Source organism: Anabrus simplex, chromosome X (genome assembly GCF_040414725.1).
Source record: "Anabrus simplex isolate iqAnaSimp1 chromosome X, ASM4041472v1, whole genome shotgun sequence".
In the NCBI taxonomy this organism is placed as follows: Eukaryota; Metazoa; Arthropoda; class Insecta; order Orthoptera; family Tettigoniidae; genus Anabrus; species Anabrus simplex.
In genome coordinates, this window is record NC_090279.1 from 104754289 (window position 1) to 104777740 (window position 23452).

Consider the following 23452-nt stretch of genomic DNA (forward strand, 5'->3'; position numbering starts at 1 on the left):
TGTATCACCTAACATACAAAATCTAATAAAAGAATACATGAAGAGCGTAAGATACATTTTCCTACTGAGGATATAAGAATAAGATTAAAAACTAAACATCTAGGAGATTACAATAATACTTTTAACATTTCATAAACATACACTATACTAACAAGGAAGAGAATACAAAGAGAAACCTAAGAATTTTAAAGCCGAGGATGAATTACGAATAAAACTTTTTTTTTTGCTAGGGGCTTTACGTCGCGCCGACACAGATAGGTCTTATGGCGACGATGGGAGAGGAAAGGCCTAGGAGTTGGAAGGAAGCGGCCGTGGCCTTAATTAAGGTACAGCCCCAGCATTTGCCTGGTGTGAAAATGGGAAACCACGGAAAACCATTTTCAGGGCTGCCGATAGTGGGATTCGAACCTACTATCTCCCGGATGCAAGCTCACAGCCGCGCGCCTCTACGCGCACGGCCAACTCGCCCGGTGCGAATAAAACTGAGCATCTAAAATGTATCTACGGGATTATGATATTTCGTACTATTTAATTAATTTGGTGAAAATTCATTTACATGGCTTAATAAGTGGAAAGGTAGCGGTATTTAAGATATTTTTCTGAGTACCAACACTACTTTGCTGAATTTCATATAGTTTAAGATCGTTGTATAATTGAGAGGCAGTGACAATGAACGACTTACTGCACTTTACCGTACGATGCTGTGGAACCTGAAGCTGTAAACCTATTGTCCCGATCATGCACTTGACTCATCTGAACAAAGGACTTGGTCAAATATGAGGGAGCAATCGATTTTAAAATTCTCAGTAAACAAGCAGCTGAGTACGATCGTGTATCCCTGAGTTTCATCCACTCTGCGGCTTTGTAGTAAGATGTTACGTGACAGTCTTTACGAATATTGAAGACGTATCGAACACAGGCATTCTGAATACGCTGGAGTTTGCTATTATATTTCTCAGAGATATCGCTGTAAATTACAGCGCCGTAATCTAAAATAGGAAATACCATAGTTTGGATCAACATCTTTCTCACCGAGAAAGGAAGATACGGCAAGTTTCGTCGAAACTGATGCAATATGCCAGATACTTTCTTGATCAAGTGCTTGGCATGACAGGTCCAGGACAGAGTGTTATCCATTAGAATACCTAAATTCTTAACACATTCCTGATACTTGACTACAGAACCATTTACAATTACTGGAGGAATATCCCTGTTGAAAATATTTGATACGTTTCTTCGATATTCTAGAAAAATAGCTAAGGTTTTGTTTTCGTTTAATAGTAAATATGACTTAGTGTATATTGATGTACTCTTTCTATATCTAGATTTATTTTACTAATACTTTCGACAACATGATTCACAGGAAAATGGTAGTAGATCTGTAAATCATCGGCACACATACGATGTCTCGTGTGGCGTAAAACTCCAGGCAGATCGTTTATATACAGGGAAAACAAAACGGGACCCAACACGGAACCCTGAGGGACGCCAGAATGTACACTAGACCACTTAGAAAAAATTTGTTTGTCAAATACTACACGCTGAGATCTCCCTTTCAAGAACGATTCAAACCAAGAGAGAGCTGATAGAGATATGTAATTTAGTCAGAAGGAGGTCATGATGAACTCTATCAAATGCTGTACTTAAATCGAATAGTACCAGAAGTATTAGTTCCTTTCTGTCCATTGAAAACTTGATATCATCGGTGTGCTATGGCCTGTTCGAAAACCAGACTGAAATGTGTTAAGAATAGAATGAGTATTTAAATACGAAGTGAGTAGTTGGTAAACAATCCTTTCTAATCCTTTACCTAATATTCATAAAATACTGATTGGCCTGAAATCATCAAATTTTTGAGAAGAAGGAACTTTAGGAACAGGTCTGATATTAGCCATTTTCCATACAGCTGGAAAGACTCCTGATTGTAAACAGAAATTATACAGGTGAGCTATAACCGGAGCGATTATATCCAAACTGCTCATTAGGAGGGGATGTGAGATACCATCTGGTCCAACAGCCTTGGTATTCATGCTCTTAAATACTTTGACTACATCCTCTGGGTAAATGTACGAAAAGTGAAAGAGATCATGTTGAGGTACATCTGTGTTCATGTAACTATGAATAATTTCGGATATTTTGTGAGAATTTTTCACTGGTGAGATTTTTAAGAAATAATCATTTTGCAATTCTGTAGATATGAATGAGGAAGTATGTTGCGAATTTTTCTTAGCAATTCCTAGTGATTTTATAGTTCCCAGAGAGCAGACGGAGCTGATCTCTTACTGAACAAAGAATGCATGTGTTTGACTTTAGCATCACGGATCGCGAGTTTGGTTTTATTACGCAAGATGCGAAAGGTTTCAAAGTCTTCAGGTTTCCTGGTTTTGATGTGCTTTCTTTTTGCCTTGTCCCGCGCAGAGATTAATTTCTTTATTATTAAAACTGCGGAAATCCCTAAATGTGATCCATTTTCTTTCATATTTGGGTGTTGATATCGAGAAGACAGCATATAGCATATCATGTCCAGAAAATCCACTCGCTGGGGTCTGCCCAAATTTAAGAAGGGTATCATTACAATTTGAAGCTATGGTATCGAGATTAGAATGACAATATGCAGTGTGGTATGTGTCATCAAATGGTATTCTAGTCGAATTGCATGAGTCAAGTGCATCATCGATTACTACAGTTTCCGACGACCCTGATCCGAAATGCCCATTCATATCACCTGCAAGTATAATATATTTATAACGAAAAACACAGTTATACATCGCCTCTACAAACGACTCCATGAAACCAATTTTGGGAGGACGGTAGATGCATGAAAATAATACTTTACCCATAGGTAATTCAAGTTCTAGGAAAATATACTCTGGCTTACGACAATATTCTGCAGGGGAGGTGCGAACTACTCCTCACGTACACAGCCACCCCTCCTCCTCTCTTGCCCAGTCTATCGTTTCTATATAGATTAAAGCCAGGAATGTTAATGTCTGAGTCCGGAATGGACTCCTTGAAAAATGTCTCACTTACAGCAATAACATTAATATCTGAATCAACAAAGCAGTTAAAAAACTCATCGAAATGTACCTTATCGACTAATGACTGTGCATTTAAGTGAATTATTTTCAAATCAGAGGGATAGATTTCTGATAGATCTTCAATGATTTTGTGAATTTCAGAACACTTAAGTTTAGAAGACATGCATGAATTTGGCTGGTTACAAAATTCCAGAAAATTAATATTCAATTATAGGTCCTAATAAAATTGCATACAGTTTTAGATTACGCGAAGCAAAGTAGAGAAGAGAATACTGAATAGAACATACTAATTTAACTTCAACGAGGAGAGATCTTTTTAAGTTCAGCAGTATTTCTAACACCCCCTTGTAGTACGATAATTGTGCCATCAGAACTCCACACCTGCAAGTATTCGCCGAACTGTAAGCTGGTCTGAGTAATTGGAATGTTTCGCCGTTCCCTGACATGTTTGTATGTGTTCCCTGCTTTGTTTGAACAGTTGTGAGAGACTTCACATGGCTTCTTTGTTTCGATGTCTGTTACGTTACTACGGCGGAACAACAGCCCCATGGCTGGTATGAAACATATCGGTTCTGGTCAAGTGGTGATTATTGTTTTAAGAGGAAGTAGAACATGGCAACCATCCTCTACATAACACTAATCAGGGATTCAAGGCTTCAAAAAATGAAGGTATCGGCCAAAGAAAGACAAGGGCCACGAAGGGTGTGAAAATGAAAGGCCTCGATCGCTCTAATACCGTCGGGGTCGGAAAAGAACAAGAACTGACCAAAGGAGGCCGGATAGGACAGATGAAGGTGAGGAGCCTGGCACAAGTAAGTGGAAGCAGTGCCAGGGCCCCGTAGTTGCCAACCCACCTGGCAAGTTGAGAGTCCGGGGCCCCTTTTAGTCACCTTTTACGTTAGGGAGGGCATATCACACACGAGGCAACACGGCTGACAACATGCCTACCCTATGACTATGACCACTCGAAATTCTCTGTTTTTTATTCGGAAGAACCGCTCGGTATGTCGCGAGCAGTGGGCTACTCTACATCCCGTCTAGCCTAGACAAAATATGACGATTTAAAAACACCCTCTGCTGATAGAAAAAGAGTTTAAGGTCGCGTAGCTAGGAGCTTGCATTCGAGGGATGGCGGGTTCGAATCCTACCGTCGGCAGCCGTTGAGATGGTTTTCCGTGGTTTTCCATTTTCACACCAGACACATGCTTGTGCTGTACCTTAACTAAGGCCACGGCCGCTTCCTTCCCTATCTCTTCTATTCTCTTCGTCGCCATAAGATCTATCTGTGTAAAGCAACTTATTTGATTTATAATATGTGGACTACTTATATCATCCGGTCATAAAAACCCGTCACGTCAGATTCATCTCACCTCATACCCGACTCCGTAGGGAAACGGGACAAGGGTTGGACAAACATGAGTTGTGACTTTCAGAGAACTGTGGAAAACCATTAGGTAGTGTATAAAATTTGAGTTATGTCAGTAATTATTATTAACTACGTAAGTTTTGTGCTGTAATATAACAAGCAAGCATAGTACTGAATCTGAAAGTTAGATCATCATCATCATCATCTGTTTACCCTCCAGGTTCGGTTTTTCCCTCGGACTTAGCGAGGGATCCAACCTCTACCGCCTCAAGGGCAGTGTCCTGGAGCTTCAGACTCTTGGTCGGGGGATACAACTGGGGAGTATGACCAGTACCTCGCCCAGGCGGCCTCACCTGTTATGCTGAACAGGGGCCTTGTGGAGGGTTGGGAAGATTGGAAGGTATAGGCAAGGAAGAGGGACGGAAGCGGCCGTGGCCTTAAGTTAGGTACCATCCCGGCATTCGCCTGGAGGAGAAGTGGGAAACCACGGAAAACCACTTCCAGGATGGCTGAGGTGGGAATCGAACCCACCTCTACTCAGTTGACCTCCCGAGGCTGAGTGGACCCCGTTCCAGCCTACGTACCACTTTCCAAATTTCGTGGCAGAGCCGGGAATCGAACCCGGGCCTCCGGGGGTGGCAGCTAATCACGCTAACCACTACACCACAGAGGCGGACTGAAAGTTAGATGATGCAAAAAAAACAGTTCATAGAATGATGACCAGATGGCAGCAGCAAGCATTGAATGTTGTTGCTTCTCTCTTATCAGTACACACTACACAGATGCAATAGGATCGATGAGTCTAATGAGCCGTTAATCGGCTCACTGTATCGATTCAGTAATGCGAACGGAATCAAATGAATCAATTCATTAAAATGAATCGGATATCCCGTCACTATTACACAACAAAGGTTGACAAGACTGATGTGAATAATTACAGAGGCGTTTCACTGCTGTCCGTAGCCTACAAGGTCCTATCCAAAGTGCTTCAGAATAGAACTGAATAAAGAATTGACCAAGAAATTGGAGAATATCACGCTGGTTTCAGAAAAAGAAGATCATGCGCTGAACAGATCCTGAACTTGAGAAAAATAATCGGAAATAAAATGTTCCAGAACAAGGATTGTGTAATAGTATTTGTAGATTTTAAGAAGGTCTATGATTCTATTGACAGGGAAACCTTAATGAGGATGTTGGAAGAATTTGGTGTGGACGACAAATCACGGAACCTGATTAAACAAACTATCAGCAACGCTGTGTCCAAGGTGAAGTTCAAAGGGAAAACTTCAGATTGCTTCGAAATTAAGACAGGATTTAGACAAGGTGATGGGTCACCACCAACGCTCTTCAATTGTGTGTTGGAAGAGGTCATTCTGGGACAGAAGGAACAATTCAGGGTTGGGGCACGGAATAAAGAGGTGAACTTTAATTGCCTTAACTTTGCAGATGATCTGGTTATCTTTGTGAATAGTGTAGAATCAGCAAGTAGAAGAATAAATATTATTTGTGAAACAGCTATGAAGACAATCTTGCAGATCTCTTTTGAAAAACAAAATTTATGACAAACATCAAATCAGCTCGAAAAATCATGAACATAACAGGTTGGAAGGTAGAAAAAGTTGAGAGCTTCAAATATCTTGGTGAGATGATCCAGTCTAATGCCTTAAAACAGGAGACAATCAAGACAAGAATCAGAAAGATGGAATTAGCGTACGAGTTGACGAAAGACGTGTACAACAAGAAATCATTAAGTCTGAGCACTATAGCACCGTGATCAAACCACTGCTGAGACCTGGGATTTAACAAGCAGAGGATTGCTGGAACAACTGGAGAAGAAAGGAAGATCCTAAGGAAGATTCTGGGACCTATATAGTTTTATGCAATTCACAATATTTATACCGTCCTGAAAACATCTCTTCTGCCGGTATGCTGAGACAACACAACCTGATCTTGGTATTGACCGCCTCGCTCGTACTAAACACTGGAAGACATGCGTGTGGCTTCTAGAGCACATGACATTAATTACTGCACTGTTACCTAGTTTACCCGGTCACGAGGAACGACACAAGGCGTTCAGAATCGTGTGCAAAATGTGCACGTTAGTTGGGCTGCAGAGGGACTGCTCGTTGGCGGACAAGGAGCATTAAGACCTAACAAATAGTTATTCAAAGAGACTGAAGGAATTTTAGAGTCGATGAAGAAGAGACGTTTACAAATTTATTGACATTTCCTCGCCTCTGTGGTGTAGTGGTTAGCGTGATTAGCTGCCACCCCGGAGGTCCGGGTTCGATTCCCGGATCTGCCACGCAAATTTGAAAAGTGGTACGAGGGCTGGAATGGGTCCACTCAGCCTCTGGAGGTCAACTGAGTAGAGGTGGGTTCGATTCCCACCTCAGCCATCCTCGAAGTGGTTTTCCGTGGTTTCCCACGTCTCCTCCAGGCGAATGCCTGGATGGTACCTAACTTAAGGCCACGGCCGCTTCCTTCCCTCTTCCTTGCCTATCCCTTCCAATCTTCTCCCATCCCTCCACAAGGCCCCTGTTCATCATAGCAGGTGAGGCCGCCTGGGCGAGGTACTGGTCATTCTCCCCAGTTGTATCCCACGTTCCAGGACACTGCCCTTGAGGCGGTAGAGGTGGGATCCCTCGCTGAGTCCGAGGGAAAAGCCGAACCTGGAGGGTAAACAGATGATGATTGACATTTCCTGCGTATGAATCAAGAAAGGCTGACTCGAAAACTCGTTACACATTTCGAAGGGGAAACAATTGTTCCCAGGTGCAGAGAAGTCATGAAGACATCCAAAACAGGAAGCACTTTCAGACTTCAGAGGCTTCCGAGAAGAAGGAGAAAATAAATCTTCAAAAGTGATTATTTCAGAAGAAAGAAGGAAGCAGAAAATCATAGCCAGGGGAGGGATACCGCTGTTGTTACTCCGTGGTCCATTCAAACAGAAGATGAAGACACACCTTACAGTGTTGCCAACTTTGCGGATTTTCCGCTAAATTTGGCGGATTTAGAAGATTGTCGGCGGAGAAATATATCATTTAGCGGACAGCGGATTTTTTGGCGGAATTCTAGATTCATTATAGCGGATTATAGCGGATTTACTGTTTTATCCATTTTACGTTTTTTTTTTTAATTTGTACTTGACTCTGTCTCTTGAGCTATTCCGTATTTCTTGTCAGGAGCTAGCAGACACCTGAGGAAAAAATGTTATTGGGATTTGATGTTATGAGATCATGGTATCATAAATTTGTAATGCGTGGGGAATGGGTACTTATCTCTTAGAAGACGAATGACGACAGATAATGAAACTGTGAGAGAGTAGCATTTATATTTATGTATGAAGGGAGACCGTTTAATGAACTGGCCTGTTCTGTGTGTGACCCTTGAGGTAGGGGATTTACCTAGTTGGCACCCGGCAGTAAAACGCCCACAAGTTTTAGCTCGCCGGCTCGCAGGCAGGGGGGTTAATCCCAGTGAAACTCAAAGATCAGGTGAGTGCAGACATTTACTTTTATTATTATTATTATTATTATTATTATTATTATTATTATTATTATTATTATTATTATTATTATTGCTCATTATTTGAGATCGGATTTCTTGGCGGAATTTCAGCGGATTTTGTTGTTGTATTTAGCGGATCTTGAAAATATAAGTTGGCAACACTGTTGTTAAGTAGGAAGTGTAGCTGTGAATTAAATGAAGTCAAATTTGTGTGCGATCTTGAAAATGCTCAGCGTTTGTTTGGAGGGGACTTGAGAAGTGGGCAGGAAGCACGTGGAGAACTGTCCCGCACGGTCGTACTAAGCAGGTAGCTCGGACGCAGAGAGACCAGGGGAGTGGGGAGCCTGGCACAGGGCCCCGTGGTTGCGTCGACTGTCATTGCACTTGAACTTGGAGCCACCCCCACAGCAAAGTGGAGCTACCGAACGGAGATGTGTGACAGGTGCCGGTTAACAAGTTACCCCAACATTCACCGGAAAAACCTGCCTCAATTCCCGAAAAAGTCAATGATTTTTACCTAAATCTGAAGCACTCAGCCTGCAGGAGCTATCTGACCATGAGCTAGCGGCCCCGGACCTCGGGCTGGTAGGGGTTTGTAGAGCACTGTGGTGAAGGGGTCCCGGGTTCGATTCCCGCCCGGGTGTGTGTGTGTGTGTGTGTGTGTTCATCACAGGTAGGCCACACGCCTCAGTGCGAGAGTTGCGAACAATAGAGAAAGTTGGCCCGGAACTATAGCATCGCTAACATTTAAAACTAGTACGCGGTTTGTGAAGTTTTACAGGAGAGGACGGGGTCCAGAAATACGAACGATAAAATGGATTTAGTGTATTCCAACTTTGACGACAATTCTAAGGGAAGTACTTGTGAAACGTAAATGGATAAGTGTGATCTCTTGATTGGCATTGTAAGGTACGTGTCTCTATGTGACGGAATGCGCTGCTAACACTCTCCCGGTCCGCCTCTGTGGTGCAGTGGTTAGTGTGATTAGCTGCCACCCGCGGAGACCCGGGTTCGATTCCCGGCTCTGCACGAAATTTGAAAAGTGGAACGAGGGCTGGAACGGGGTCCACTCAGCCTCGGGAGGTTAACTGAGTAGAGGTGGATTCGATTCCCACCTCAGCCATCCTAGAAGTGGTTTTCCGTGGTTTCTCACTTCTCCTCCAGGCACATGCCGGGATGATCCCTAACTTTAGGCCACGGCCGCTTCCTTCCCTCTTCCTTGCCTATCCCTTCCAATCTTCCCATCCACCTGCATGGCCCCTAATTAGCATAGCAGGTGAGGGTGCCTGAGCGAGGTACTGGTCATCCTCCCCAGTTGTATCCCCGACCCAGAGTCTGAAGCTCCAGGACACTGCTTTTGAGGCGGTAGAGGTGGGATCCCTCGCTGAGTCCTAGGGAAAAACCGACCCTGGAGGGTGAACAGATAAAGAAGAAGAAGAAGAACATTTTTGTGAAACCAAAAATGGAAAGTATTAAATATAAGCTATTCTCTTATTGGAGAAGTACCGCCCGTGAATTACCGCACGTCGGCTTACGATAGAGAGTCGAATGAAAAACGGTATTTGTTTTTGTTAGCCAAAGATCCACGTGGTCGGGACACAATCTACAGTGCTCACGACTTGGTTACAAAATGAATTTTCTACTACGTAAGACGCCGGTTCTATTTCCAAATAAAAGAAGTAAGCTTGTGCGACAGCTAAGATTCATGGGAACTAGACGTGTGAAGCAGTTGTAGTGATCATTTACTCCGTACAGTCACGAGAGCTGTTTTAAATCATTCGTTTACATGTGAAATTCAGAATTGAATCTCTTCACATTCCACAAGGTTTTCAGTCAGCTCTAGAGTTCTAGGATGCTATATGAAAATAATACAAAGAGATCAGCACAACGTCGTATGTTTCTTCTTCTTCTTATTATTATTATTCGTAGTAGTAGTAGTAGTAGTAGTATGCTGAACAAAGGATATCCGGAAGATCAGTGCTGAAGAGTCTTCACAGACGGCTCACAAATGGATGACAGGCGCTCTTGCCTTACAAAATCTGATATGTAGAGTCAAAGCAGTCCAACTCACAGCTGCCATACGAGCAGTATCGTGTAAATATCTACCAGGAAAATTAAAAACTTTAAAGAGAAACATCACTTTGCAATGAACTGTCAGATAAAGACACTAGTACCAACCTCTGGCAATTAACAAGATAATCACAAATAAAAACCTTGACAAATGGAAGAAAGAAACTTACTACAACGAAGAAAAAAAAAGACCTATGGGACAAAAATAAGCAAGCCGAGGAAAGAAGCAGTGGCGATCTTCAGACTGGAAACAGGACGTCACTGCTTATCTGGCTAGAATCAAAATGTACCCGAGGGAAAGTGTACCATCTGCAAAATTACTGGATCATTGATCGACCTAATTCAACCCAACCAGCCAGACTCTGTTCCCTAAGGTTAGCTGTACATTACTGTTGTTTAGAGGTATCCGTTTTGTATTGGAGGCACTTCCCAATAAAGCCATAGGTTACAACAAAAAACAACAGCAATTATTATTATTGTTATTATTATTATGATAAGTATTTGATACGAGTGAACCCAGGCTGCAAGTTATTGTGAGGTGTAAGAACAATGCTAGTGAAGTAGACGTGGCTCTTAATTAACTTCGTCAAAGAAACTCTCTTTGAAAAGTGAATAGAAACAGAAGTGTCGAAATGGCAAGCTTTCTTTTACCATTGTGACTTGAAGTCAACATATGAACACTGGAAGGTTTTATTGAGCGAACTTTGTTCTGCCAAACTGCACGTCCAGGTTAAGGGTCAAAATATCTCTCGGTAGACACCGACTATGACTGTGTCATCCGAAGACGTTTCTGGTCTCTAGAAATAGCTCGAGCTCACACTGTTTCGTTACCTCCTGTATATCTTTTGTATTTCAGTCCTCATGTCTTCTAAATGAGTAATTTAGACTTTGTACTGAGTAAAAAATGAAAATAAACAAACATGATGGAATGATGTGCAAATAATAATAATAATAATAATAATAATAATAATAATAATAATAATAATAATAATAATAATCGTATGGTCTCAGTTACCGTGTGCAGACGCCATCTGGCAGTCTGCTCGCCAATTTCGACGTTCCGTTTTACTCCAGGCTCACTAGATGGCAGACAGAAGTAGTATGAGCTGTGGGGGTTCTGCATCATGAGTCAGCACCCAAGGTCATTGACCCCATGACGTCATGACCACGTGCTATTGTTTGTAAACAAAGCCACGTGCTTGGCCACGTGTTTTTGACAGCTGTCATCTTGACGCTAACCTCACTGCTGCCACCTTAGGCACGTGGGGGCGGAATTTGAAGTCCATTATGTTTATGTGTGATGTTTTCAAGACTTGACAATCTTCAACGACATAAAGCTGTAAACATTTTCATGCACACAATGCACAGGCACGACATGTAACACATAGAAGCGCAACATCGTGTCAGCTTACTACGAGTTCTGTTACTAACCTCACACCACCACGAGAGGAAGAACAATAACTCAACGTTTCTTTTCCAATATTTGTTTTCATTCTAATTTATTTTCTAAGCCGACTACACATTCTGTAGCAATGCAAACATCTGAAGAAGAGAATACGTTGAACGGTTACAGTGCATGAACGAGAGAAGAAGGGGTATTAGCTCTTTAAAGTGAAGACGCACATCAGTTACAACAACGAACTCATGTACCTACCATTGTAGACGGTGACATCACATGTAGAAGTAGGATAAAAACCAGTAGTAGTTTGTTTAATTTTGTAAATACATATTTTATTAAATTTAAAAAGTTCTATTATTGCATTCGCTTTACACATATCGTCAAAGGCTTGAGTTTACTATATGATTTTTCACGAGAGTTTAATCCTGATGTAAACAAGGCATGTCCACGCCTCAGCCAAAGAAAGAGTTGTGATTCGCTGAGCGTGTACTATCGACCTCCGCCCCGTCAATGTCTCGTGTTCGGACATACAGTGCTGAGCATATTACCTAAAATAGACGAGGAACAGATTTTGAGCTGTGCGAAACTAAACAGAGGGGTCTAAAGGGAGATCTACTGCTGAAGATTAGGGCCTACGTTATTTATTTATTCATTTCTGAATATTAAAGAAAGCTATCGTAGGCTAGAGCACCTCTTGCTCCATTTCTCTCACTGTGAATACTGACACTTTACAGCTGCTGCAAGATGCAACACCTTATCTCCACGCTGTACAGCTTGGGACTTTCCCTCGCTATGAGAAGACTTCCTGCATTACACCACGCCTTCTGCCTTCATATCTCGTTATTTAATCACTGTTTAATTTAAAAAAATTATAGATACACACCGGTATATATGACAACCATATTTTACTTTGATTACGTACTCTTTCAGACTATCTAAATGTAATAAACTAAGATAAAATTAAATTAATGCCACCTACTAATTTTCTTCGAGCTCGCATACAGTCCAGTGAGTACGACGGTTGCTTCTCCAATCAACTACGTCTGTGTCCACGTGCAAAGCCAAGGTGCTCCGCCTATTTGTTTACATCAGGATTAAACTCTCGTGAAAAATCATATAGAGAGTAACCTTGATAACGAACAAGACTAAACATGCGCAACTACAACAATGTAATCCCTGCGGAGGAGCAGGAGGGATTGAGCTGACCTCCATAACTGTCAGGAGGAGGAGGAATTGAGCTGACCTCCATAACTGTCAGGAGGAGGAGGGATTGAGCTGACCTCCATAACTGTCAGGAGGAGGAGGGATTGAGCTGACCTCCATAACTGTCAGGAGCAGGAGGGATTGAGCTGACCTCCATAACTGTCAGGAGGAGGAGGAATTGAGCTGACCTCCACAACTGTGAGGAGGAGGAGGAATTGAGCTGACCTCCATAACTGGCAGGAGCAGGAGGGATTGAGCTGACCTCCATAACTGTCAGGAGGAGGAGGAATTGAGCTGACCTCCATAACTGTGAGGAGGAGGAGGAATTGAGCTGACCTCCATAACTGTGAGGAGGAGTAGGAACATGGTGTCGGGGAAGGGGTATGTCGAAAAATGCAGCTAGCCTTAAAACTATAATCCTCTGAGGTCAGGCCCCCTGCAAGATGGTTTTAGGGAAGGGGCATGTCGAGAAAGGCAGCTACACGTGGTTAGGACCTGTCAAGATAGCGGCTGTCATCTTAACAGCTGTTGAAATTCCGCGCCCTCACGTCGCACAGTGTGTCGAATCCCATATCTAAGTGGAAAAAATTCACTGCCGCAAATCAAAGCGAAACCTGGCTCATTCGATAGTGAACAAACCAGATAGTGACCTTCGGTCTTCCTTTCCACTTTCTGGTGCGTACGAGCGAGGGCACAGATGCTGAAACGTCTGCCTGGCAGTTATCAGCTCAGTTGATTGGACTGAACAGAACGTTGTGTTTCTAGTGATTTCAACGAGGTGATGTATTCTGAGGATCATGGAATAGTGAAAAGAGGTATGCGTTCTCACTTTTATGTATAATACAAGCGTTCTGGGCTAAATAAATTATTTACAGTGCGCTGTAAAAGGAAGCAGTTGTAGAAAATTAGATTTTTAGGATTTTCTCGAAAAAAACTTTAATGAGTGCCTCATAGTGCGACTTTACTTTAAACGTCATTCGATGGGAAATTTAATGCAGATTCAGGATCTCTAGCGGTTTGTGCATGATGGTTTATTTTCTTCTTTTCGGTGACTATGTGCGCGTTACCGCGAGAAGAAGGTTTCAACACGTGGCGGTCGTGTCGTAAAGAGGGGCGTTCAGATGTCATATTTCAATATGTTATGAATAAATTAGAGCCTACAACTCTTACTGACACTCAGTTTCAGGAGCTAGGAAACAAAATTAAGTTGATATTCCGTAATATTAACAGAAAACGGGAGAGTGCAGGAGGAAGAGAACAACGATTTCTGAAAAAATTCGGTGATTGGTTAAATGGGACGGATTTCCTCGCGTTAAGTGAACAAGACGACATTGATCCAGCGAAGACGCATTACCGAATCGCGTAGTTTGGAGGAAGTCGCGTTTGCTGCTGAAGATTCAAGCGAGAAAAGATTAAGGCTTAACTAAAGATTTCGTGTACTACTAGCTGATCTTTCTTCTGGCTCTGAAATAAATTCAAAGAATTTGGTGCGCAAACTGCGGCTTTGTATGTTGAACTATATCCATGGTATTATATGCCCGTAACTGTGCATAAAATTTTAGTACACAGTACTCAAGTAATTAAACATTTTCTTGTGCCAATAGGAACTTTATCTGAAGAAGCTAGAAATATTGTCGGAGGTTTCGTGAACTTCATACTCGAAAATGTAGCAGAGGTCCAACGAATAGAGACTTGCTTAACATGTTGCTGATTACATCAAATCCCTTAATGAACAAGTACCGAACAGTGCCACGTAAAACTCCTGGCAATCTACCTTATTGAGTTACTTACTGACTCCCAAGATCCTTTCACATCAAATGAATAAGACCAGTATAGCAATGACTAGGACTCTCTGGACTCTACAGACGAATCAGGGGACGCGTGAACATTGAACAAGTTGTTATTATGAGCGGGATGAGACAATTAGTTGTAAATACTGTAATATGAAATGTTTCTGAGTGTAATCTTGACTTTTTAAATGTGGAAATACAATATATATAATACTGTTTTCGTGTGTAAGGTGTGTTTACTAAAACTACGTCATTAACAGGACTGGAAAATGAAATTTTGTTATAAAGAAATATTGGTATGATTTTGACGAATACATTTTTATTAAAAGAAAATAAATGTTATTTTTTGTTCATATTTCGTTGTTCTATGTTTAATAATAATTTGAAATACTTTTTCAATCTGGAAGAATTTAAGTACAGTGCTTTCGTCTATTCCCTCAAATAAGAAGTAACAAGAATACTGGACTGAAATTCTCATTGTTATTCATATTTTATCCAGTTTGTGTTGTGTGTTCGCCAGTCATACAATAACGTTGCACACCCAGGGTATGTTACGGTACATCACATCATGTTTACAGTACATGCCTAGTATCCGTTCTGTGGCTGGAATCAAGGCCAGGAAGCAGCTTGCGCCTCAGTATGTCCTTGCCCGACTTCACGCCGTCTGATGTGGCATGCAAAACCGCGCATGCTGTTCTTATTTATATCTCAAAAAGTAATTGTCTGATTTTGAGGATACTTACATATTTGAAGGTGTACGCAGATGAACTTTTAAATCAGCTGTATAAATGTGTACACTTCCATTTAAAATATGGAGTTAGTATCAATAACTCGGTTGTTAATCACCCCCATGAGACTAAGTAACACGTTATTTTACAAGATCATGCGTACCGTTTACGAATATGAAAACAGAATGCTGATATCTTTAATGGTTTAGAAGTTATTTGCGTGTAACCTGTTAGGTGAATAACCCAGTATATTTACCACCGAACATCGTACACTTTAGACGATGCCGCCAACTTTTAATAGGATCCCAGCACCATTAACGACGTTATTAATTTTTTCCAGCTAGAACTGGGATTCGACACACTGTGCTTCGTTAAGATGGCAGCAGTGATGTTAGGACCTTTTATGATGACAGCAGTGAGCTTAACGACGTTCACTTGTTCAAAATTCCGCGCAGCTGTCATCTCGACAGCTGTTTCAGTTCTGCGCCCACGTGGTCGAGATAGCAGCAGTGAGGTTAGGATCTGTCAAGATTGTTCAAATTCCGCGCCCACGTGGTTAGGACCCGTCAAGATGGCAGCTGTCATTTTGACAGCTGTTAAATGACAGCTGTTACAAGCACGTGGATTTCAAATTCCGCCTCCCCACATGGTTAAGATGGCAGTAGTGAGTTTAGGCCCTGTCAAGATGCTAGCAGTGAGGTTAGCGACGTTCACTTGTTCAAAATCTGCGCCAAACAAGTGCACGTGGTTAGGACCTGTGAAGAGGGCAGCAGTGAGGTTAGTGGCGCCCAGATGTTAAAAAAGTGAGGTTAGGTTCTGTCAAAATCACGTGGCATTGTTTACAAACAATGTGACGTCACGGGGCGAATGACCTTGGCCGGGCTCAATGACCTTGGGTGATGACTCAGCGGAAAAAATGTTGACGCCAGTGATTTAGAACCCGCCTGGCTCTACTACTCATATTTGCGATGGCAATATTAATATAGATTGTGCAAGCCCCTTAAGTGTTGATGGTCAAACCAAACCATCCGCATGCATTCTTGAAGCAGCTATAAACCTAGGAGAAGCATTTCGTTCTGCATACTATACTTCATTTACCCGGGTGACCTTCTTTAGTCGTTTTGAATGGAGTCTGGCCTGATTTGAAAGTCCTCCATCAAAGTGATGTCTATGTTGTGATGTTTCGTAGAGCATGGCTGTTTGTGCACAGCCTTGCTGTTCAGCCATCCGTGATGGCGATGGTGATGTGCGAAATCCACACTGAGATTGTGCTCTGGAGAACAGCAAGTGCCACACATCCTTCTTGAAGATGGTGAATATGGTGGAATTAGCAGGTATTACGCCTCCACCTACGATGAGTCCAGGAGCCTTCCTTGGTTTCAGACTACGAAAGGTTTTCTTGTATTCATGGAAAGTAGTGGGATTGGCATCCAAGGTTATGTGGGATATTGCGGGACATTTTGGAGAAAGTGTCTTGGCTGTCAGTAAGGGCAGTAGCTTTCAGAGATCTCGAGTAGGTCCTCATAGTCTTTTAACCCTGAGTGTGTCCCTGGCATCGAGCAAGCCTTGTACTGTCTTTGATTTTTGTTGCACTAGTTTGTTTAAACCGAGCGAATTCGCCGCGCGGTGTGGGTCACGTAGCTATTAGATTGCATTCGGGTGATGGTGGATCGAACATCACGTGGTTTCCTGTTTCCACACCAGACTGTACCACGGTCGTTTTCCTCGTACTTCTTGGCCTTTCCTAATCCCATCGTCGCCATAAGCCCTATCTGTGTCGGTGTGATGATCTCTGCTTGAGGTCTAGAAATGACCTACGAGTGTGGATCTTGAGCAAACTATAAGTAGTCATCTCGTCTCTTCTTCTCTTTGCTGTTTCTGTAATGTTGTTTTGAGGTTTGGCTCATTCTAGTTCACGAGATTTTGTTTTAACTGAATTATAATTGTTGTTAGTAACTCTGTGGCAGTAAAAGGTTTGCGGCTTGTCTGTTCCAGCACGCCAACAAGGTGCGAGATGCTGCTGAGGAGTACGTCGCTCGTCGCCAAGCTCGAGCACGTCTCTCCATGTCGACGTCGACCACGAGCGGCTCCCTCGCCATCCCGGTGACACTCCACGGTGTCGTGCACTACCGCGAGGCCGCCAAGCCAGGTACTTGTCCAGTTTCCTGTTCACACAGCGTGTTCGCTTCGTAGAAACCTTACTCGACTACTGTGCTTTGTTCCCAGGGACTTTCTTCGCTCGCGACAACGTGTCCAACTTCATCACGTGGTGCAGGCGAGCTCTCGGCGTCTTCGAGTGCCTGCTCTTCGAGACTGACGACCTGATACTCCGTAAGAACGAGAAACATGTGATCCTGACGCTGCTGGACGTGGCCCGCAGGGGAGCGCGCCTGGGCATGCTGGCGCCCATCCTGGTGCAGCTCGAGCGAGAGATAGACCGTGAAATAGCGGCCGAGCAGAGGGCCTTGAACACCGAGCAGGTCGACCAGGAAGACTCGGACGACGAGCTGGAACTGCTGTCGGGGCCTCAGCCGCAGATCATCACCAACGACCTCAAGAGTCTCGACGAGATGGTGAGTCCCTCTTCTTCTTCTGTATTCTAGCCGTGACCTGCCTGGCCCTCTGAACATTCAGCCAAGAATGGGACATGTGTTGAGAGATGAGTGACGTCATTAAATCCCATTAACTAATTTTACCTATTACTTATTACGAATTAATTTATCTGCCGACGCGGGTTATGTAGCGCCAACCGTCAGGCGCTTATGAAAATCATGGACAATTTATGAACTTGAAGGACAGAGTTCAATGCTATTGGAGTTTGTTTCTCCTGATACCGAGTAGGATAAAGTTCGGTCCACATTGCCATTGTACCGTTATGTCAGCTCGTCCCTTCGGATCATCTTAATCGATCAAACAACCGATTTTTGAAGATATTTTTAAATTCCAAATTTTGACCTCCTCTCTTACGGCGTCTCAGGAAATTTCGTTTTAAGACGTCAGATGTTCTCTTTGTAGCCGTCTAAACGACCTTCGTATCCGTTATTAACCGCAGTGTCAAGTTGCTCCCCGATTCGCCGGCCATACAGCATCACGTCGAGCCATTGCGAGCAGTTAGTGATGGGTCGAACTAGCTCATTCGCTCCCACTCCCGGCTGAGAGTCGTTCAAAAGAGCGGGAAAGTTCCATTCTTGGCTAAATGCGCCGTACGAGATATTGGCACTACGTAGGCGTTAATAAATTATTATTTAAATGTAATCCGATGTAATATAATAAAATTCTTCCGGGCTGTTATGCGAGAGGAGTGGACCACGGCATAACAGCCCGGAAGAATTTTATTATATTGACACCGGCCGTGAAAGCCTTCATACTTTAATGCGATGTAAGTTACTGTGGTAGGCACTAAGGCATGAGTTATTTATTAATTAGAGCCCCAAATAGTATTTTATATTTTACACACTGCTCATGACTGCCGTTTTTATTTGAAGGAACGAGGAAACGCGAGATAGGTCACGTTTCTCACAATAGATGGCGACACAATGCCCAGTTTGGCACGCTACTCTTGGAATAAAACAAACAAATAATTAATATGTACACTGCTGGCAACATTGGCAGATTATCCAATGATAAAGCTTTATATACTATAACGAAGAAACGTACCACAAATATACAGTATTAATGGATAACAACTAATATTACTTTGCCTAAGATACTTCTTCTTAAAATGATGTCTTTCAAGATTACATTCACCGTACGAGGCGTGCGGTCGAGTAGTGGCACTAATTCCGTTCGGTCGCATTAATCTGGAATTTTTTTTCCAGGTGAGCATATGACGAGTATGTTCACATAGTTTACATTTCACTCAACATATGTCATCAGAATATTCTTGGTTTCGACTGGAGATACGGAAAGTTTCTCGTTCCACTCTCCACGTTGGAACAACAGATTATTTCATTCAATAATGCAGCGCAGGAAGCATACTGATTAAATGCAATCTTCAACGAAAATAATGGAAAATACTACCAGCACAAATGTACATATAACCACGTATGGCATCTAGGGTATTGTATTTGTTCGTTTTTTTAAATAAGAAAAGCGCACAAACGTGCAGAGAGTTAAGGTTCATTGTTCTTGCTTGTGGCAGCGCTTACAGAGGCTGCATGCACACTCTGGCGAGGGTTTCTTGTGCATAGCTCGCGGTGGAAACCGTGCACCGCGAGCTTAGTTATGGCGCTTCGTAAATTCTTGTTTGGTCCCGTCCACTTCCTATCTAGCATCGCATCTGTTGCGTAGAATTCGGGCCAGATGTCTGCTCTCTTGTTTCGTCGCTGACAGCTGTTGTCTGAACCTCAAGTCTTCTATGAGGAAGCACGTTTTTGCAAGTTCGTATGCCAGTCTCGAAGGGGCGTATTTTGATATTCCCAAAGCTCTATTTAGTTATATTGCTTTCACACACTCAAGGGTCGAGAGATCTCTAGTTGTCAGGTTGTTCCATATGAGCTCAATGCGATAGGTTAGTGCGGGGTCTAGCGCTAGTCTTGTCAGATTTTTAATGTCGTAAATGGCTTCCATGGCGGCCGCTGCCCTCTTCCGTAGAATGATCCCGATGGTTGTAGGCTGATGCCAACTGTTCCGCTCCGTAGTATATTTTGTCGTGTCCCCTCCTGAAGATCATTTGCACTGTCTTGTTGGTATCCAGCTGGTGCCTCTGTCGTGCGAGCCTGCGTAGTGTAGGATGTCACTGACGTCTGACATGACCATGTTATTTTTTCGTTTTTCGCGTACAGTATGTTACACATTCTTCTAAGAACGATTACACCGTAGGAGACGTGTATGTTCGGTCCTTACACGATTACACTACTTCTTCTCCCACACTTGTGGGGTCTTGGGTGGAGTTGGTCCTATTTATACGGCCGGATGTCCTTCCTGACGCTAACCCTAAGTGGAGGGATGTAATCACTACTGCGTGTTTCTGTCGTCATTGGCAGGATTGGTATTTTCTGAATATCAAGAGGAGAGTGTTTAAAAAAAACCACAAACACCCAGTTCCCTAGCCAGAAGAATAATCACAAGAGATTAAAATCACCGACTTTGCCGGGAATCGAATCCGGGACCCTCTGCACTGAAGGCCTCAACGCTGACCATCCAGCTACACGTTAATAAATTACTGCGGTATACATGACTTATTTAACTAGCGTTATTTTATATTCTCCCTAATTCGATTAAAAACTGCGCTACATCATTTTATCCAGAGTACCGGAAAATCAAATGATGTTGGCAACATGTTGATTCATAACTATGAGCGCATTTAAGAAATAGGTGAGGATTTGTCAGAGTATTTCTTAATTATTTAGACAGAATAAAACTACGCCCTTTCTACTTGCTGGCTGGTCTGGATAGTGACTGTTGTTCGTGCTTAGTTTAGATAGTTAACTCGTTTATTTGCTCTTAACCTACTGGATACATCCTTCATAGATTATAAGTATTGCTCAGTGACATTTCATTGTTCGTTAGGTAACAGGCTGCTAGAACTATGGCAGACAGACCACAACCACTGGTGCACTGAGTGTGGGAAGAGGCTATGAAGGAAAGTCGATGTGACGAGCTAGCTCTTTCTTGAAGTCGGCACGTACTAGCTCTCAAGGAGCTCTCAAAAGAGTCAGTTCGTTGATGAACGACCCTTCACTATCAGAGACACTGACACGACATTCTGTGTCACGGCAGTATGGCGATAGCAGAAGGGAAGGCTGTCAGGTAGAGGAGACGTGGAGGACTGAGTGATGTCAGACCAAGCAGGAGAGCCAATGAATTGTTTGTAACTCGGTGCGGCATTTTTGTTACACGCGTGAATATTGTTACATTGCGGTTGGGGGGAAAACTGCTGTCGAGTGAGTGTCTTGCGCCTGATAGAGCAGCCAACACTTCCACGAGAAAGTGTTCACTTTGCTGGAACACAGTGCCGTACGCGTTTTCATAATAAAAATACGTGTCCAAATCGTGATACTCTAGTGGATTTCGTGTGACCGTTTGCGTTCACGACGTACCAAGAAGTGGCAGGCTTTGACCGAAGAAAAGGATGATGAGACCTTCGATGAGTCAAATTAGCGATAGAGATCGGTATTTGTAGGTGGGCAGGAATGCCAAGGTGATAAGGCATAGTTCGACTGCTGTCTGTGGCGGACACATTCGGAGCGTAATTCCTATACAGAGCGCAGATAACAGACGATCCTGTGACGTGTTGCCAACCTGGGGAGCAGGAAGTGTCCATTGCAGTAATCAACACTTCGCGGAGAGCAGTTGAGGTTTGTCCTGTTAATAGACAGATTGATAAAGAAGAAGAAGAAGAAGAACACGATTCGTTTCAGTAGTGGGTCCGTGGTTCCTTCAGAAATATAATGACTGATTTGAGAGCTGATCAAGAGAGGTCGGACAGGAAAGATAGGTCGCTAGGCCCCCATTTGGTGTCCTCTTACGAAAGGCAGGGGCACGTGAGGCCGTTCACTTCATTCTTTACTCTTTAATAACCACTGTTTAGTGGAGTTGATTATTTTCCGGTAGCTGAATGGAGCACAGCTGACCAGACCCTCAGGGTTATGGTGGGGAATTTCCGTCTCAGCCAGAAACATGACGATTCCCCCCCCCCCATTCCGATGTAATGGTTGTTAGTAGAAACAGTGACTCCGGTTCAGAAATTGGCGTCACACCCCAGATAGTCACTGTCTTCAAAACGTCACACTTGTGAGGACACTCCCGACCTAAATTAAAACGAAAATGAGATTTTGGCCAGGCAGGTCGAGAACAGTCCGTCCTCTGTAGCGTCGTAGTCGTTCATCGAGGCTGAGCCTAGTGGGAAAATCGGAAACCACGGAAAACGATGGTGGAATTGGAACGTATGCAGGGTGACCAGCCAGCCCGGTGTCAGTTTCATTTTATATCCGAAAGTTTAAAAGTAAAGGCAAGTTAAACCAGTCGAGTTTAGGAAGCGACATCTGTGTCGTCTTTCGGTCTGGACTGATATTAATTCTGAGATTGGCCGTCATCCAGTTGGAGTGCCCCGGCGCCACAATAGCAGCCTGCGAGGTAGCTGCAATCAGTGAAGCGTGCAGTTAGAAAGTCAAAGGGAAAGTAATTAAAACATAACGTAACTCTGTGTTGCGGTTATGTCCAAAATCCATAAGTAGAAAGAAAAGCACAGTTCCTTGAGCACTGGCGGCGAGAACCTTGGCGTCACGTCACCTACTTAGATCAGATTGACAAAACGTTTCTCGTAACAAGTACGGGACGCATTCTATCTGCTAAAGTGAGACGAGTCAACTGAAAAGAAACTGATATTTATTTCTGTTTAAGATGAGGTCGAAGAAATTCATCACATTATATCATCTATAAACAATGAACTCAATTCTAGTCCATTTAAAAATAATAACAGTAATAACGATGATGAGAGAGACTGCCTGAGGGACATCCTTACTAGAAACCACTGTCTTAACCCCCTCGAACATGAATTAATTATTTACAGGATTAAAATTCTGTTTACTTCAAAAAGCTATTTACACACCAAGAAATATTATTTAAAAAATTGAAGTCCTCGATGGCAAAATTTTGAACTGCTTCATATGAGGCTTATTTGTACTTAAAGAGTAAAGACAGTTATCATTCTTCATGTTTCTCATTTTACAGTATTGAATTAGAACGAAGTAATATTTATGAACATAATAACAAATTTAAACCACATTTAAATCACATATTCTCTTCGCACTTAACACCAACAAGCACTCAATATACATGTAATTTTATTTCACTCTCCTTTGTTGAGCCATAGTGACGTGTTTAAGGAACTTCAAAGCACATCGCTTGCAGAGATAGTGTTTCGCCATCACAGCCTTCTTTGCGTAATGAGGGCTACCAGCTCTGCGCAGCTCAACTGGAGCTTTTTTTATCACCCTTCGCTTCCCCGCATCAGAAGGTGCGTTATAAATGAGTGATGAAGCAATAGAGGACTTGACATCAAGTTTCTCATTTTCTGATTGACTTCTCGAAAGCATCGAGCAGTTGACAAGTACCTTAGGTGGAGTGTGACGGTAGCGTACGCATGTTGTAAACCTCGGTCTGTTCTCCAACACCAACTGGCAACGTGGACAGTTATGTCGTGCAAGGAGCTCACCCTCGTGGCATCGCAGCAGCCCGTTCAAGTCTGTTCCGGAAGCATCGAACTTACGGAGAAGTTTATCAAACAATAATTTATGATTTTTAATCTTGAAATTCTCCACCAAACGTAAAACCACATCTCCAACGGCACCAAATTCAGCAGATGGCTTGATACCTACCCGAGAACCTTGATATATTTCACACAC

The 23452-nt window shown here is 42.9% G+C and overlaps 1 protein-coding gene across 1 annotated transcript in view; it reads left to right on the top strand.

The window, feature by feature from the left end:
* The window catches only part of pigs (pickled eggs), a 173514-nt gene that overhangs the window by 77675 nt on the left and 72387 nt on the right, over window positions 1–23452 (top strand). The window contains exons 3-4 of the mRNA XM_067159204.2: window positions 17100–17253; window positions 17331–17677. Coding sequence (XP_067015305.2) covers window positions 17100–17253; window positions 17331–17677 — 501 coding nt within the window. The remainder of the gene's footprint in view (window positions 1–17099; window positions 17254–17330; window positions 17678–23452) is intronic.